The sequence below is a fragment of the Nerophis ophidion genome, linkage group LG11 (genome assembly GCF_033978795.1).
Source record: "Nerophis ophidion isolate RoL-2023_Sa linkage group LG11, RoL_Noph_v1.0, whole genome shotgun sequence".
Lineage (NCBI taxonomy): Eukaryota > Metazoa > Chordata > Actinopteri > Syngnathiformes > Syngnathidae > Nerophis > Nerophis ophidion.
Window position 1 is genome coordinate 2283422 of NC_084621.1, and position 18816 is coordinate 2302237.

At 40.6% G+C, this 18816-nt stretch overlaps 1 protein-coding gene across 1 annotated transcript in view; it reads left to right on the forward strand.

Annotated features, from left to right (window-relative positions):
* The first annotated feature begins 923 nt into the window (after positions 1-923).
* gnb3a (guanine nucleotide binding protein (G protein), beta polypeptide 3a) overlaps positions 924-18816 on the forward strand; it is a 33963-nt gene continuing 16070 nt past the window's right edge. Inside the window, exons 1-4 of the mRNA XM_061914858.1 lie at positions 924-1160; positions 10665-10778; positions 13016-13161; positions 16045-16108. Coding sequence (XP_061770842.1) covers positions 10722-10778; positions 13016-13161; positions 16045-16108 — 267 coding nt within the window. The 5' untranslated portion in view covers positions 924-1160; positions 10665-10721. The remainder of the gene's footprint in view (positions 1161-10664; positions 10779-13015; positions 13162-16044; positions 16109-18816) is intronic.

The following is an 18816-nucleotide window of genomic DNA, read 5'->3' on the forward strand; positions in this document are numbered from 1 at the left end:
AAGGTACCATTAATGCTGAAAGGTACATACAGGTTTTGGAGCAACATATGTTGTCATCCAAGCAACGTTATCATGGATGCCCCTGCTTATTTCAGCAAGACAAGTGTTACAACAGCGTGGCTTCGTAGTAAAAGAGTGCGGGTACTTTCCTGGCCCACCTGCAGTCCAGACCTGTCTCCCATTTAAAATGTGTGGTGCATTATGAAGCGTAAAATACGACAGCGGAGACCCCGGACTGTTGAAGGACTGAAGCTCTACATAAAACAAGAATGGGAAAGAATTCCACTTTCAAAGCTTCAACAATTAGTTTCCTCAGTTCCCAAACGTTTATTAAGTGTTGTTAAAAGAAAAGGTGATGTAACACAGTGGTGAACATGCCCTTTCCCAACTACTTTGGCACGTGTTGCAGCCATTAAATTCTAAGTTAATTATTATTTACCAAAAAAAATTAAGTTTATGAGTTTGAACATCAAATATGTTGTCTTTGTAGCATATTCAACTGAATATGGGTTGAAAAGGATTTGCAAATCATTGTATTCTGTTTATATTTACATCTAACACAATTTCCCAACTCATATTGAAACAGGGTTTGTATATGTACTCGACCTGTTATTTTAGCGTTGGTTATGTTGTTTTTCTCCCTCTCTGTCCTATTAGTTTTCTAATCTTAGCTCTTCGCTTAGGTTTCTAAAACATTGATAGTAGTCATGGAAGTTTCAGGACTCCCTGGTCACCATAAAAAGTCATATTCCCAGACTCTCTTATTTTGCTTCTTCCACCCCTCCCCTTCTTTGTTTCCATTCCTTGATTCACCCCATGCTCGTGTCTTGTGACCCCTGCACTGTCCGCCAACACCTTCTTTGGTCTCCCTCCCGATGTCCTTTCCCTTTTTGTCAGCCCCCACCACCACCACTACCACCACCTCTCACTGTCCATGCCAGGGTTTATCCCCTCGTCCCTGATCTCCCTTCATCCCTCCAATCCTCATCTGTTCCTCCTAGGACGACAGGAGAGAGTGACTTACAAAGGGGAGCATCACGCCGGCTGGGTTGTGTCCCCTACTATAAAGTGAATGGAAAGTGCTAAAAAGTCTCATGACAACATTCAGAGAGTGACGGCAGCACCAGCGTGATTAAAAGTCGACGGGAGTCTCCAAACTGGTGAGGCCCATTTGGTTTTTTGACGTGTTTGTTTCTTGCTATGTTGATGTTTCACATTCAAAAATGGGAAATCATTTGCCGCTAAATCATTTCAGTTTTGTTCGGTATTTTAGGAACAATATCCTAATGTGTTGCTCGCTACAAATAGTTAATATAGTGTACAAGATTAAAATGTTACTCAAAAATAAATACCGATGATAGTTGAAAATAAATATAAAGACACATTAAACATTACAATTAAATATATAGTACATTAAAACCACCAAAATATTGTTATGAAATATAAAAATATATATATATATATATTTTTTCTTACTTATGTCAATATTTTTAGGCAGCTTTACCTCGTTTTGTAAAATGTGCAAAAAAAACTAAATTTAAAAATGAACTCATCCATTCATCCATCATTACACTACCGTGTGTCCCATTCGGGGTTGCGGGGGGGCTGGAGCCTATCCCAGCTGCACTCGGGCAGAAGGCAGGGTACATGCATGAATTGATGAAGGTGGACCCCGACTTAAACAAGTTGAAAAACTTATTGGGGTGTTACCATTTAGTGGTCAATTGTACAGAATATGTACTGTACTGTGCAATCTACTAATAAAAGTTTCAATCAATCCAAAAAAACACTCGCAACATGTTGCCGCCTCAACGCAGGGCCAACTCAGATAGAGACATATATAATTAAAAAAAAATACATATATAATAAAATATCAAAATAAAAATGTATATTTCATTAATTGGAAACACAATATATTACAATCCATAACAATGCCTATTTAGGGAATCAATCATTTGATTAAATTACACATTTCAATTAAACATGTCTGAAGTTCAAAACTGTCAATGAACTAGATTAAAGGGATGAATCTGTTTTTATTGGACAATTTAGCCAAGGGTTGAACATGACTATATTTATATTATTATAACTATTATTGATTTCATATAATCCAAGGGTGTCCAAAGAGTGGCCCGGGGGCCATTTGCGGCCCGCAGCTAATCGTTTACCGGGCCGCCACACATTCTGCAAAAATTGCAAAATTGATAGAATTGCAAAAATAAAAAACATTTCAAAAAAGTGAAATGAGGTGAAATCTAATTAAGGAGAAAGTGGCAATGTTGACACAAAGCTGCCATGTAAGCAGTTTTTTTTCCTTTTGTCTTTATTATCTTTTTTTTTCCATTGTTAAAAAAAGGACAAAAAAAATCGATGTTATAATGAATTATTATTTAAAAATGATCACTTTAAAAGGTTTTATGTGGAAATATTAATATTGCTCTTTTGGTTTATGCTTTCTATGTAATTTTGGCGTGGTTCTTGTATATTTTTTGATAATTTTCACGGTTAAAATTGCGGAAATTCCATGTTTCCTGATCAAAACAATGCAGCAGATGAGAAGTGAGGCAGACACAGGCAGTGCCTCCACGGCTACACACAGTGTGTATTGGGCGCATGCTTGTTGCCACGTTGGAAAGGCAGGTCTTGAGGCAGAAAGTACCTCTGCCTCAAGGTATGGGGTGGTATATTGTCAACTAGCAGTTCAATGACTCTGACCCCCCACACTGGGAGAAGTGGGGGCTCTCAAGCTAGCAGACACAGGTCTTTCCAGCGGAAGCCAGCATTTTTTTCTTTTCTTTAACTGGATTTATAACAAACATGGCATTTTTATTAGAGCAAGCCAGCGTTTGTGGGTGTTTTTTGTCAGATGCAAAAATATTGTCTCATTTCTTGCAATGAAATTGAATTAAATGAATGTTCCTGCCAATATGGAGGATTATATACTGCATCCAAGAGGAAATACTTCTCTGAACTGGACTTTAAGACTTAATGATTACGATTATACAAAGTACGTTTTCATGGAAGATAGCTATTGTTGCTTCAGATACAAATACAGAGAGGTAATATACACTACCTAAATCAGGGGTCTCAAACTCAATTGACCTGGGGGCCACTGGATGCAGAAACTGGGTGAGGCTGGGCACCAAGAAAAGATTTCTTAAAAAATCTAACATGCACTTTTTAATGAATTCACCTTCTATGAATGGCTTTCCCGCCCTAGCAACATACTTGCCAAGCCTCACCATTTTTCCGGGAGACTCCTGAATTTCAGTGCATCTCCCGACAATCTACCGGTGCAACCATTCTTCCCGAATTTTCTCACCCTAACCCAGCGTTTCTCAAAGTGTGAAAGTCTGATTCTTGATTTACATGTACAATACATGTGAGGCAGTGCAAATTGTAGAGGACATTTTGTTCCGGCACCGTTCACAGCTACAAGTCGCCCCCTCCATCGCAAAACTCCACAGTATTAGGGACATCTGTATTGCTGAATCCACCGCAATCTGCTCAACGAACAATGGAGACGTCAAAGAAGAAAGCTGCAGGTGGGAAGCGGTGCATTGCGGCCGCCTGTTTCACTGTTTACATTGACGGTGAAGCTTTACTAAGGAACAGAGCGTTCAAACGAACCTGTGGGGAATAGAGACATGACAGGTGGAGCGCGAGGAACGGGAGGGAATTTCACTTAAAAAAAACATTTTTATTATTGTATTCTTGCGGCGGAAATGACCAAGAAGAACGCGGAGTTGGAATATGATTACAACACTTTATGTACATATTTATATACATATTTATATAATATGTAACTACAAGCTACCATGAATTGATTAACGTGGACCCCGACTTAAACAAGTTAAAAAACTTATTGGGGTGTTACCATTTAGTGGTCAATTGTACGGAATATGTACTGTACTGTGCAATCTACTAATAAAAGTATCAATCAATCAATCAATTCACAGACAGTCCCACTGCTTTTATGAGCGCTCAAGCGAGTCAAAAGTAAAAAAAAATGTTGATTTTTTATTTGTGGCGGCCGTAATTCTTTTGTGGCGAGCCGCCACAAATAAATGAATGTGTGGGAAACCCTGACTTGAATGTTACTTGATGTTCAATAAATTTGAAAATGTTAAGCTTGGCATTAGCGTTCTGTTGTGGCTATGGGGGCGGGTGGGGCTTGAAAACTCCCCCTTGTCCAAAGTGGGGGATGACAAAAAAAGTTTGAGAACCACTGCTCCAACCCAACTTAAACACAAGAGAACAAATACCCAGAACACCTATCAGCCCTGACTCTCTCTGGCTACAATATACAACACCTCAACCGACGCAAGTAGGGAGGGTGCAGGGTTGGTGGTAGTGGGGGTGTGTATATTGTAGCCCGGAACAGTCAGGGCTGCATGGGATTCTGGGCAATTGTTCTGTTGTGTTTATGTTATGGTACGATGCGGACGTTTTCCCGAAATGTGTTTGTCAGTCTTGTTTGGTGTGGGTTCACAGTCTGGGACATATTTCTAACAGTGTTAAAGTTTTTTTTACGGCCACCCTCAGTGTGACGTGTGTAGCTGCTGATCAAATATATCTTGTAATGACACACGTGCGTCTTGCATGGCCAGATGCAACATAAAGTAACTAGGCTTGCACGCTGCCAGTTCAGGATGTAGGGGGCGCTAAAGTGCCATAATGGCACTCCCTTAATATTGTTGATATGGCATAAATTGACAGGGGCTTCGAGAGAATTGGTGCCTTGAAATTAAAGGGGTCTCTTTGGAAAATTGGGGACGTGGGCAAGTATGACGCTGTTAAGCGCCGTTCATATTAAACTCGCGGGCCGCACCAACATTAAATTGTCATATCAAAGTGCGGGCCGCATGTTCGAGACCCCTGACCTAAATCAACAATGAATTTAAGTTAAAAAAAGTATGTACGCCTCACCTGGTGTTTAGTTCACTGCACGTCACTGATTTATATGTGTATGTTGTGGTAATACAATAATTGAGTAGCAAATCCTGGTTTTAACTAAAGATGCAAAGAGAGCAGCAATCGGTGTTTAAAAAAGTAATATCCTACCTTCTGTCTCCATCTAGCTCCCCACCTCCTGTCCTGGGTGTCATCCGCCCCATCCCCTGTCCTCTCCTCCCTCCATCTATTAACCACATGCAAAGAGCAGTCAGTAATCGGATGAACGCAGATTTGATTCAAAAAGCACACCCCCACCGCCCGCCCTACCCTTTTTAAAAATCAGTCGGCGGGGATTTAAAACTCACTCTCATACTCGCCTCTTACCCTTCCAGACGGTCCCTTTCTCTCTCTCCAATGGTGTTAATGCACTTTACCATCCAGCAACCTCGCCACCCCTCCCTTTTCTTGCAGCCATTTAATCACGCACACACAAGGGTGGCAGGCCAGACAGCAGGGGACTTCCATTAAAATGACCTTATTGACAGTTTAAGGGGCTAAGCCGTCATTTGAACATGTTGCTGCATTCACTAACACAGGGGTCACCAACACTTTTGAAAGCAAGAGCTACTTCTTGGGTACTGATTAATGCAAAGGGCTACCAGTTTGATACACACTTAAATAAATTGCCAGAAATAGCCAATTTGCTCAATTTACCTTTAATAAATAAATCTATATGTATAAAAAAATGGGTATTTCCGTCTTACATTTGTTTTCCTTTTACGGAAGGTTTTTTGTAGAGAATAAATGATGAAAAAAAACACTTAATTGATCGGTTTAAAAGAGGAGAAACCACGAAAAAAATGAAAATTAAATTTCGAAACAGTTTATCTTCAATTTCAACTTTTTCAAATTCAAAATTCAACCGAAGAAAAGAAGAGAAAAACTAGCTAATTTGAATCTTTTTGAAAATGTTAAAAAAAAGAATTTATGGAACATCCTCAGTAATTTTTCCTGATTAAGATTCATTTTAGAATTTTGATGACATGTTTTAAATAGGTTAAAATCCACTCTGAAATAAGATTTAAATTTGATTCTACAGATTTTCTAGATTTGCCAGAATATTTTTTTTTAAATTTTAATCATAAGTTTGAAGAAATATTTCACAAATATTCTTCGTCGAAAAAACAGAAGCTAAATTGAAGAATTAAATTAAAATGTATTTATTATTTTTTACAATAATAAAAAAACTTGAACATTGATTTAAATTGTCAGGAAAGAAAAGGAAGGAATTTAAAAGGTAAAAAAGTATATGTGTTTAAAAATCCTAAAACCATATTTAAGGTTGTATTTTTTCTCTAAAATTGTCGTTCTGAAAGTTATAAGAAGCAAAGTAAAAAAAAAATAATGAATTTATTTAAACAAGTGAAGACCAACTCTTTAAAATATTTTCTTGCATTTTCAAATTCTATTTGAGTTTTGTCTCTCTTAGAATTAAAAATGCTGAGACCAGCTTGCTAGTAAATAAATCAAACTTAAAAAACAGAGGCAGCTCACTGGTAAGTGCTGCTATTTGAGCTATTTTTAGAACAGGCCAGCGGGCGACTCATCTGGTCCTCACGGGCGACCTGGTGCCCGCGTTGGTGACCCCTGCACTAGCAGCTTTCCAGATGGCCTAAAAGTCACACAGACATTGGACTTTTTCCCTTTACACAAATGAGAGGCAAATCCATGTGGTCTTGTCGTTTCCAAGCCAATCTAATTCAAATTGGGAGAGAGAAAGTGGAAGATTAAGAGGAAACCATCACTTTTGTCTTGTTTTTCAAGAGAAGGGGGGATCTAAACTGAATCGGGTCGATGTTTGAGCAAGCGGGCGATCAGGTTTATATGGTTCTGCATCTGCAAAAGACGTGTCAGGATGTGCTGCCATGCGGGACGATTCTCACACTCTGTGATTTTGTCCATTAGAGAATTGACTGCAGCCTATTTTGTAATCACGACATCACCAGACTCAATAGCAATCATCATTTTCAATGCTTGAACACACACACACACACACACATCATAGCAGTCTGTCGAGCGCGACAATGACTGTTTCATTTAGGTCGGATCTTAGACCTCCACTCAGCCCCGTCTTTTGTCTTCATCTGCCAGCTTGCAGTGTCGATCTTCAGTTCTCTCAAATTCCGTTCAACGGTGTCCTTGTACCTTAGCCTTGGCCTCCCTCGGTTACGTTTCCCTTCCTCCAACTGTGAGTAGAGCAGATGGCGAGGGAGCCGCTCGTGAATCATTCTCTCTACATGCCCGACCCATCTCAGGTTCGTTTGGGTTAAGATGACATCCATCCATGGCAGTCCAGCACGACTTAGGACCTCTGTGTTCGGGATTTTGTCTGTCCAGTAGATATCCATGATGGTCCGAAGGTGGCGCATCATGTATGCGTGAAGTTTTCTGACTTGCAACCTGTAGATCAGGGGTCTCAAACTCAATTGACCTGGGGGCCACTGGATGCAGGAACTGGGTGAGGCTGGGTCGCGAGAAAAGATTTCTTTAAAAAAATCTAACATGCACTTGTTGATGAATTCACCTTCTTTGAATGGCTTTCCCGCCCTAGCAACATACTTGCCAGCTCTCGCGATCTTTCCGGGAAACACCGGAATATCAGTGCACCTCCCGACAATCTCCCGGGGTAATCATTGACCCGGTTTTCACCCAGACAACAATATTAAGGGCGTGCCGTGATGGCACCGCCTTTAGTGTCCTCGACAACTTGTCTCGTCCGCTTTTCCACAATACAAACTGTGTGCCAGCCCAGTCACATATTGAATGAGGCTTCTGCAGACCCGCGGAAGTGACTGCAAGACATACTTGGTCAACAGCCATACAGGTCACACTGAGGGTTGTACTTGTACTTGTATAGTGCTTTTTTTTTTTTCTACCTTCAAGGTACTCAAAGCGCTTTTGACACTACTTCCACATTCACCCATTCACACACACATTCACACACTGATGGAGGGAGCTGCCATGCAAGGCGCCAACTAGCACCCATCAGGAGCAAGGGTGAAGTGTCTTGCTCAGGACACAACGGACGTGACAAGGTTGGTACTAGGTGGGAATTGAACCAGGGACGCTCGGGTTGCGCACAGCCACTCTCCCCACTGCGCCACGCCGTATAAACAACTTTATCACTGTTACAAATATGCGCCACACCGTGAACCCACACCAAATCAATCAATCAATCAATGTTTACTTATATAGCCCTAAATCACTAGTGTCTCAAAGGGCTGCACAAACCACTACGACATCCTCGGTAGGCCCACATAAGGGCAAGGAAAACTCACACCCAGTGGGACGTCGGTGACAATGATGACTATGAGAACCTTGGAGAGGACGAAAGCAATGGATGTCGAGCGGGTCTAACATGATACTGTGAAAGTTCAATCCATAGTGGATCCAACACAGCCGCGAGAGTCCAGTCCAAAGCGGATCCAACACAGCAGCGAGAGTCCCGTCCACAGCCGAGCCAGCAGGAAACCATCCTAAGCGGAGGCGGATCAGCAGCGCAGAGGTGTCCCCAGCCGATACAAAGGCAGGCGGTCCATCCTGAGTCCCGACTCTGGACAGCCAGTACTTCATCCATGGTCATCGGACCGGACCCCTTCCAGTGGGACAGAGGAGAAAAAGAAAAGAAACGGCAGATCAACTGGTCTAAAAAGGGAGTCTATTTAAAGGCTAGAGTATACAAATGAGTTTTAAGGTGAGACTTAAATGCTTCTACTGAGGTAGCATCTCGAACTGTTACCAGGAGGGCATTCCAGAGTACTGGAGCCCGGAATGCAAACGCTCTATAGCCCGCAGACTTTTTTTGGGCTTTAGGAATCACTAATTACAAGATTAACAAATTTTGGGAGAGCATCCGCATCGTAACGCAACATGGGATCCTGGGTATTTTTTCTGTTGTGTTTATGTTGTGTTACGGTATGGATGTTCTCCCAAAATGTGTTTGTCATTCTTGTTTTGTGTGGGTTCACAGTGTGGCACATATTTGTAACAGTCTTAAAGTTATTTATACGGCCAATCTCAGTGTGACCTGTGTGATTGTTGATCAAGTATGTCTTGCAGAATCTAAATACAAAACGTGGCTGGGCAGGTACGCTGTTTGTACATGTCGTAGAGGACGCTAAAGGCGGGGCCTCCACTGTGTCCCCTTAATTTTGTTTGAGTGAAATTCGGGAGAATGATCACCACTGGTGGGGCACTTTAAATTGGGAGTCTCTCGGAAAAATCGAGGTTATACAAATATGAAACTCGCGGGCCGCACCGACACAAAATTTCACATGACGGTGCGGGCCGCAAAATAATGTCCGCGTGTTTGAGACCCCAGCTGTAGATGCTCCAAGTTTCAGCACCGTACAAAAGTGTAGCTAGCACAGCTGCTCTGTACACCTTGCACTTGACGCAAATAGCGACATGCCTGCTGTTCCAGAGTCTTTCCCTTCATTTCCCAAACACAGCACTCGCTCTCCCCATCCTGAGCCTGATCTCATCAATCAATCATCAATCAATCAATGTTTATTTATATAGCCCCAAATCACAAATGTCTCAAAGGACTGCACAAATCATTACGACTACAACATCCTCGGAAGAACCCACAAAAGGGCAAGGAAAACTCACACCCAGTGGGCAGGGAGAATTCACATCCAGTGGGACGCCAGTGACAATGCTGACTATGAGAAACCTTGGAGAGGACCTCAGATGTGGGCAACCCCCCCCCTCTAGGGGACCGAAACCTTGGCATTTTCTGTCACTGTGCTTCCGAGGTACTTGAATGTTCGGCATTGCACAAGTGACCTCCCCTGCTAGGGGTGATGTGGGCTCATACTTGGGTGGCTGGTACAAGCATTTCGTCTTCTTGATGTTTATTTTGAGGCTGGACTGACTGGCTGTTGCTGAAAACTTGTTCACAAGATCTTGTATGACCTCTACATTGTGCGCAACTATAGCACTGTTGTCTGCACTGTCACCTACTCAGGGGCCTAGTGGGTAGAGTGTCCGCCCTGAGATCGGTAGGTCGTGAGTTCAAATCCCGGCTGAGTCATGCCAAAGACTATAAAAATGGGAGCCACTACCTCCCTGCTTGGCACTCAGCATTAAGGGTTGGAATTGGGGGTTAAATCACCAAAATGATTCCCGGGCGTGGCACCCCTCCTGCCCACTGCTCCCCTCACCTCCCACGGGGTGATCAAGGGTGATGGGTCAAATGCAGAGAATAATTTCGCCACAATCATTGGTACTTTAACTTTACTTTTTAACTTTAACGCAAACAGTAATTCTCTCACAACCTTTACACACGTGCAGAATCCTAATAGTGCCTCAGAGACGTAGAACCTCTGCAGGTGATGACATTATGACAGGACGTACTGGTTCGTGTGTACACACAGGGCCAATCATCAGAAGAGCAAGTACTTTTACTTCTTTAAATGCTCAACATGAATATTCATACACTTTCATGTTGTATGAGCGTGTGTGTGGAGGATGGCGGTTGTCTGGGGGGGTGCTATACCGGTTTTTGTGTGTTTATGAAAGTTTGCAAAGCAGCCAAGAGCGCGAGTTTGACTTGCAAAGTCGTTACTTCCGAGGGAGAGGTGGGACCTGCAGCGTAGGTAAACACTCATGTTGCAACAGCCGACGACGCGGCGTTATCAGCGCACGGGGAAATCGTTGATTTAGTTTGAACGAGTCATTGTTGTTATTGTGTTCATTTTACTCAGTTTTCCTGCCATCCCCTCCCTGTCTCCGGTGGTGAGAGTGCCTGAACGAGCATCACCATGGGTGAAATGGAGCAACTGCGAAAGGAGGCAGACAACCTCAAAGATCAGATCACTGTAAGTAGCTCACACCTAATATTACACTTTAACACATGAAATACAGCAAGAGCAGCTCAGATATAAACACCAGTGGAACTTCCCGAGTTTAACAATCTTCTATGTTGGATTACAATCTTGGCATTCCCATACCAAACAATGGCATCTGCTGCAGGGTAAAACTGTTACTATGGAAACACTACTGTGTAGGCCAGGGGTGTCCAAAGTGTGGCCGAGGGGCCATTTTCAGCCCGCAGCTAATTGCTTACCGGCCCGCCACACATTCTGGAAATTATATTGCAAACATTTTTAAAAACATTTTTAAAAAATTGGCATTATTTTGAAATCTATCAGAAAAAGTTGCATTGTTGACCAAAACTGTTTTTTTTTCTTTTGTCTTCATTTTTCTGTTTTTGCCATTGCTCAAAAAAAAGAAGAAAAAAAAATCAAATGCTATAATTAATTATTTCCAAGGCTCCAATTATTTAAAAAATGTCACTTTAAAATGTTTTCTATGGAAAAAATATTGCATATATTGTGTGGTTGCCTATATAAAAACCTCAAAGTTTTCTTTAAAACAAACACAAATAATAGTTCAAACGTTCAAACTTGAGGCATTTCTTTTCACAGTTTTTGAACTTACATTCATATTTTGTTGAAGTATTATTCAATAAATATATTTATAAAGGACTTTTGAATTGTTGGTATTTTTATAATATTTAATATTAGAATACTTTTTAAAAAATCTCACGTACCCCTTGGCATACCTTCAAGTACCCCCACTTGAGAACCACTGCTCATGAGCTGTGAAGACTTACATTTGCTGACGTCACAGTTTTCTTTGACTTTTGAGCCATTTGTGGTTGAGGTGCTGTGATCTTCTCCGTTTCATTTTGTAAATGTGCAAAAAGTTATCTGATTAAAGGATCAAAGTGAAAAGACCGCTCTACTTTTTCCTTCCAAATAAATCTCTTAATTGGATTTTGGATTGTTTGAGTTAATTGATTAAGTATTTGTTTAAACATTTCACAGGCCAAAAAAAAAACCAATTATCACAGAGCCTGACATTTGTAACCCCTGGTTTATACTCTCACAAGCCAGTTTTACACAGCAAAATAGCTGCATCCAAACCTTAACAGAAGATACAGTGGGGCACAAAAGTATTTAGTCAGCCAGCGATTGTGCAAGTTCTCCCACTTCAAATGATGACAGAGGTCTGTCATTTTCATCATAGGTACACTTCAACTGTGAGAGACAGAATGTGAACAAAAATCCAGGAATTCACTGTGTAGAAATTTTAAATAATTTATTTGTAAATTATGGTGGAAAATAAGTATTTGGTCAACCATTCAAAGCTCTCACTGATGGAAGGAGGTTTTGGCTCCAAATCTCAGGATACATGGCCCCATTCATTCTTTCCTTAACACGGATCAATCGTCCTGTCCCCTTAGCAGAAAAACAGCCCTAAAGCATGATGTTTCCACCCCCATGCTTCACAGTAGGTATGGTGTTCTTGGGATGCAACTCTGTATTCTTCTTCCTCCAAACACGACCAGTTGAGTTTATACCAAAATGGATACATGTCATGTCATGTGGTCAGATGAAACCAAAATAGAACTTTTTGGTATAAACTCAACTCGTCGTGTTTGGAGGAAGAAGAATACTGAGTTGCATCCCAAGAACACCACACCTACTGTGAAGCATGGGGGTGGAAACATCATGCATTGGGGCTGTTTTTCTGCTAAGGGGACAGGACGATTGATCCGTGTTAAGGAAAGAATGAATGGGGCCATGTATCGTGAGATTTTGAGCCAAAACCTCCTTCCATCAGTGAGAGCTTTGAATGGTTGACCAAATACTTATTTTCTACCATAATTTACAAATACATTATTTAAAATTCCAACAATGTGAATTCCTGGATTTTTTTTTCACATTCTGTCTCTCACAGTTGAAGTGTACCTATGATGAAAATGACAGACCTCTGTCATCATTTGAAGTGGGAGAACTTGCACAATCGCTGGCTGACTAAATACTTCTTTGCCCCACTGTATATTGCCTTTCACAGATATACAACAAACAGGATATTGCTGTAACTAAGTAACAGCCTGCGACGATTGCTTTCAACAAAGCAGGGTGGGCACAAGTGAGAAGAACGTGTCCGTCACAGCTCTGATAGAACTTCACAATGCCGGATTTATAAAATGGCGGATTTTACAGTTTAAAAAGGGCTTCTGTTTGTTTGCCCCTCCCCGTTATAGGCGGCGCGTAAGGTAATGCAGGACACCACCCTGCAGGAGGCTGTGGCCAGCATCAACGTGGTGGGCCGAGTCCAGCTGAAGACCAGGAAAACCCTGAGGGGTCACCTGGCCAAGATCTATGCAATGCACTGGTCCACTGACTCCAAGTGAGTACTGTTGTTGGTGTTGATACACCATGCTTGCCAACCTTCATACCTCCGATTTCGGGAGGTGGGGGGTGGTGGGACGTGGTCGGGTGTGGGGCGTGGTTGGGGGCGTGGTTAAGAGGGGAGTAGCACAGCTGTTGTGTACACAGTTGTGCACTGCACTTTCTAAAGTCGATGTTATTGTCACAAATGCATGATTGATTGATTGATTGATACTTTTATCAGTAGATTGCACCGTCCAGTACATATTCCGTACAATTGACCACTAAATGGTAACACCCCAATACATTTTTCAACTTGTTTAAGTCGGGGTCCACGTTAATTAATTCATGGTACAAATATATACTATCAGCATAATACAGTCATCACACAAGTTAATCATCATAGTATATACATTGAATTATTTACATTATTTGCAATCCTGGGGGTGGGATGAGGAGCTTTGGTTGATATCAGTACTTCAGTCATCAACAATTGCATCAACAGAGAAATGGACATTGAAACAGTGTAGGTCTTATTTAGTAGGATATGTACAGCCAGCAGAGAACATAGTGAGTTCACATAGCATAAGAACAAGTATATACATTAGAAATACATTCGATTATTTACATTAGGTTATTTACAATCCGGGGAGATTGGATGTGAATGGAGGAGGGTATTAGTAAAGTGTTGAAGTTGCCTGGAGGTGTTGTGGTGCATGTACAGTAGATGGCAGTATTGTCCTGTTTAAGAGTGTCACATGCTGTTTACGGCAGACGAACTGCCTTACGGTAGAGTGTTAGACGTTAACGTGACTGCTGTTGTTGTGTGTTGTTACTGCGCTGGGAGGACGTTAATGAAACTGCCTAACAATAAACCCACATAAGAAACCAAGAACTAGGCCTTGATCATTCTACAGTTATAACATCATTGGGCGGACACGCTCTCAGACACCTCACTCAGGTTCTCATGGAGCTAGGGGGGCGTGGCCTCCAGCTTCGCCTGCATTTTGGGACATTTTCGGGAGAAAATCTGTCCCGGGAGGTTCTCGGGAGAGGCGCTGAATTTCAGGAGTCTCCCGGAAACTCCGGGAGGGTTGCCAAGAATGTGATACACTAGTGCAGTGGTTCTTAACCTTGTTGGAGGTATCGAACTCCACCCGTTTCATATGCGCATTCACCGAACCCTTATTTAGTGAAAAATATCATTTTCAAATTCAAGACAAAGTTAGATGTTTTTGGTAACACTTTAGAATGGGGAACACAACATAAGTAACAAAAACTTAATTTAGTTATTTGGACAGTAGTGGAACATATTCTAAGTAAAAAATACTTATTTTAGAGTTATTTGGTTAGGGTTAAAGGTTTAGGGCTATAATAAGGCCATGCAGAATAAGGCATTAATAAGTACTTAATGACTAGTTAAAGTCCTACTGAAAGCCACTACTAGCGACCACGCAGTCTGATAGTTTATATATCAATGATGAAATATTAACATTGCAACACATGCCAATACGGCCGCTTTAGTTTACTAAATTGCTGTTTTAAATTTTGCGCAAAGTATCCTGTTGAAAACGTCGCAGTATGATGGAGCGTGCGCCTGACGTGACGGATTGTAGCGGACATTTTGATCCAGCACCGATCACAGCTATATGTCGTCTGCTTTAATCTCATAATTACACAGTATTCTGGACATCTGTGTTGCTGAATCTTTTGCAATTTGTTCAATGAATAATGGAGACGTCAAAGAAGAAAGATGTAAGTGGGAAGCGGTGTATTCCCACCGCGTTTAGCAACACAAACACAGCCGGTGTTTTCCTTGTTTCCTAATAAGCCGGCTCTTACCGTAGACATGAGCGGATAGCTTGCGTCGTTCCTCCTGCAGCTGCGGACTCTCTTGCCTCCTCCCACCGGCCGCCCCCGACCGTCGGATGCTTACAGCGCGGAGGAGGGGGGAAAAGAAAAAATCTCAGCCTGGCTGCCTTGCCTCATAGAGAAACGTGGCTTCCCTCGGAAACACTGCCGGTCACCACAACCGTGGCCACACCCCTATGACTCTCAGGTTGTACAGGTACGACCATATAATCTCACTAAAATACTAGTAACACAATAATCAGATAAGGGATATTCCAGAATTATCCTAGTAAATGTGTCTAATAACATCTGAATCTCTCCCACTCATCCTCGCTCAAATTAACAGGGAAATCGTCGCTTTCTCGGTCCGAATCGCTCTCGCTGCTGGTGGCCATGATTGTAGACAATGTTCAGATGTGAGGAGCTCCACAAGCGCGCACATCGTCTGCTACTTCCGGTACAGGCAAGGCTTTTTTATTAGCAACCAAAATTTGCGAACTTTATCGTGGATGTTCTCTACTAAATCCTATCAGCAAAAACATGGCAATATCGTGAAATGATGAAGTATGACACATAGAATGGACCTGCTATCCCCGTTTACATAAGAACATCTCATTTCAGTAGGCCTTTATGAGACAATATGTTACTAATTTGCATGTTATTAAGCAACTAATTAATGGTGACTAAGTTCCCCATACTAAAGTGTTACCATGTTCTTTTTACTGGTGCACAAAATGAACCGTGCATGAACATCACCTTCTTCAAACAACAAAACCCAACAGAGTGCATAAACTCACAACAAAATACCCACCTGCTGTTTCCGTATCCGTAATTCGCCCACAGGGAGAAGTTTGTATTTGCACAATGAGTCGGGTGTGTTTTGACCTCTCAAACCCCTGAGGCCGACTCACCGAACCCTTAGGGTTGGATCGAACCCTGGTTAAGAACCACTGCACTAGTGCCAAAAAGTGAAATGTCCTGCTCCATAAATCCCACAGAAAGATGCCAGAAAACTGCGCACAAATGAGATTGTCTGTTCATGTGCCACTAGGCTGTGCGTCAGTGCGTCACAAGATGGCAAACTCATCGTGTGGGACAGCATCACGACCAATAAGGTAAGACAAACTCTGTTTGATCTCCTCCTGAGGAGATAACATGTACCCCTCACATGTGTTTGCTGAGCAGACACTTTTTCTCTGCAAACATGTTGAGTTCCACAAGGCTCCATATTGGAACACTTCTTTTTACAAACCCCGTTTCTATATGAGTTGGGAAATTGTGTTAGATGTAAATATAAACAGAATACAATGATTTGCAAATCCTTTTCAAGCCATATTCAGTTGAATATGCTACAAAGACAACATATTTGATGTTCAAACTGATAAACTTTTTTTGGGGGGCAAAAAATCATTATCTTTAGAATTTGATGCCAGCAACACGTGACAAAGAAGTTGGGAAAGGTGGCAATAAATACTGATAAAGTTGAGGAATGCTCATCAAACACTTATTTGGAACATCCCACAGGTGTGCAGGCTAATTGGGAACAGGTGGGTGCCATGATTGGCTATAAAAACAGCTTCCCAAAAAATGCTCAGTCTTTCCCAAGAAAGGATGGGGCGAGGTACACCCCTTTGTCCACAACTGCGTGAGCAAATAGTCAAACAGTTTAAGAACAACCTTTCTCAAAGTGCCATTGCAAGAAATTTTGGTATTTCAACATCTACGCTCCATAATATCATCAAAAGGTTCAGAGACTCTGGAGAAATTACAGACAACAAAGCTCCTAGGATCATTGGGACACGCAAACTCCTCTACCAAGATAAGGTGGCAGCTCAAAGAGGAGTAATTTTGATTAATATAATGCAGGGGTCACCAACACGGTGCCCGCGGGCACCAGGTCGCCCGTAAGGACCAGGTGAGTCGCCCGCTGGCCTGTTCTAAAAATAACTCAAATAGCAGCACTTACCACTTACTTGCCTCTATTTTTTTTGTAATTTTATTTATTTACTAGCAAGCTGATCCCGCTTTGCTCGATATTTTGAATTCTAAGAGAGACAAAACTCAAATTTGAAAATCCAAGAAATATTTTAAAGACTTGGTCTTCACTTGTTTAAATAAATTCATTTATTTTTTTACTTTGCTTCTTATAACTTTCAGAAAGACAATTTTAGAGAAAAAATACAACCTTAAAAATGATTTTAGGATTTTTAAACACATATACATTTTGACCTTTTAAATTCCTTCCTCTTCTTTCCTGACAATTTAAATCAATGTTCAAGTATTTTTTTTTTTTTATTGTAAAGAATAATAAATCAATTTTAATTTAATTCTTCATTTTAGCTTGTGTTTTTTCGACAAAGAATATTTGTGAAATATTTCTTCAAACTTTTAATGATTAAAATTAAAAAATATATATTCTGGCAAATGTAGAACATTTGTAGAATCACAGTTAAATCTTATTTCAAAGTCTTTTGAATTTATTTTAAAATTTTTCTTCTGGAATATCTAGAATAAATAATGATTTGTCTTTGTTAGAAATATAGCTTGGTCCCATTTGTTATATATTCTAACAAAGTGCAGATTGGATTTTAACCTATTTAAAACATGTCATCAATATTCTAAAATTAATCTTAATCAGGAAAAATGACTAATGATGTTTCATAAATTCTTTTTAAAAATTTTTCAAAAAGATTCGAATTAGCTAGTTTTTCTTTTCTTTTTTTCGGTTGAATTTCGAATTTTAAAGAGTTGAAATTGAAGATAAATTATGTTTCAAAATTTAATTTTCTTTTTTTTGTGTGTTTTCTCCTCTTTTAAACCAGTCCACTAAGTTCTTTTTTTTCATCATATATTTTAGAAGGGAAAAAAAAAAGTACAATGGAATGACGGACAGAAATCCCCCTTTTTTAAAAATACTTATCTGTTTCCATATATATTTATTGTGAGAAATCATTAAGATGATCAGTGTTTCCACAAAGATAAATATCAATTATTAATAATAACATAGAGTTAAAGGTAAATTGAGCAAATTGGCTATTTCTGGCAATTTATTTAAGTGTGTATCAAACTGGTAGCCCTTTGTATTAATCAGTACCCAAGAAGTAACTCATGGTTTTAAAAAGCTGGTGACCCCTGCCAGGGGCGCCGCTAGGGATTTTGGGCCCCATGAAAATAATCTTTACAGGGCCCCCAACACATAATTTCATCTCATTTCATCATCATTAGGGGCCTCTCTGGGCCCCCCTACATCATGGGCCCCTAGAATCCATCTCCTTTACCCCCCCTTTTCGGCGCCCCTGACCCCTGCAATAATACTAGGCCTATTTTTCTTTTGATAAACTATGTTTCAAAATTTTTTATATATATATATATAGATTTATTTATTAAAGGTAAATTGGGCAAATTGGCTATTTCTGGCAATTTATTTAAGTGTGTATCAAACTGGTAGCCCTTTGTATTAATCAGTACCCAAGAAGTAGCTCTTGCTTTCAAAAAGGTGGGTGACCCCTGATATAATGTATAAATCTGGTATGGTTTTTCTAATTAATATTATAATATTAATTAAAAAATGTGTGAACCTAATGAAACAAATAAACTGGCATTTTTCCAAAGACATTAATAAACAATGCTAAGTTATTACTGAGCAGATAACATGAAGGGCTCCCCAATATGGTGAAATAAATCATTGTATTACCGTAGACTACATATTATTGTAAATTGTACAAATGCCACACCATTGACATATGCTGTACATAAATTGATAAAGAACACGTGAATTTTCTACCACAAATTCTGACTGAAATAAGCCCTTTGCTAAGTGTGC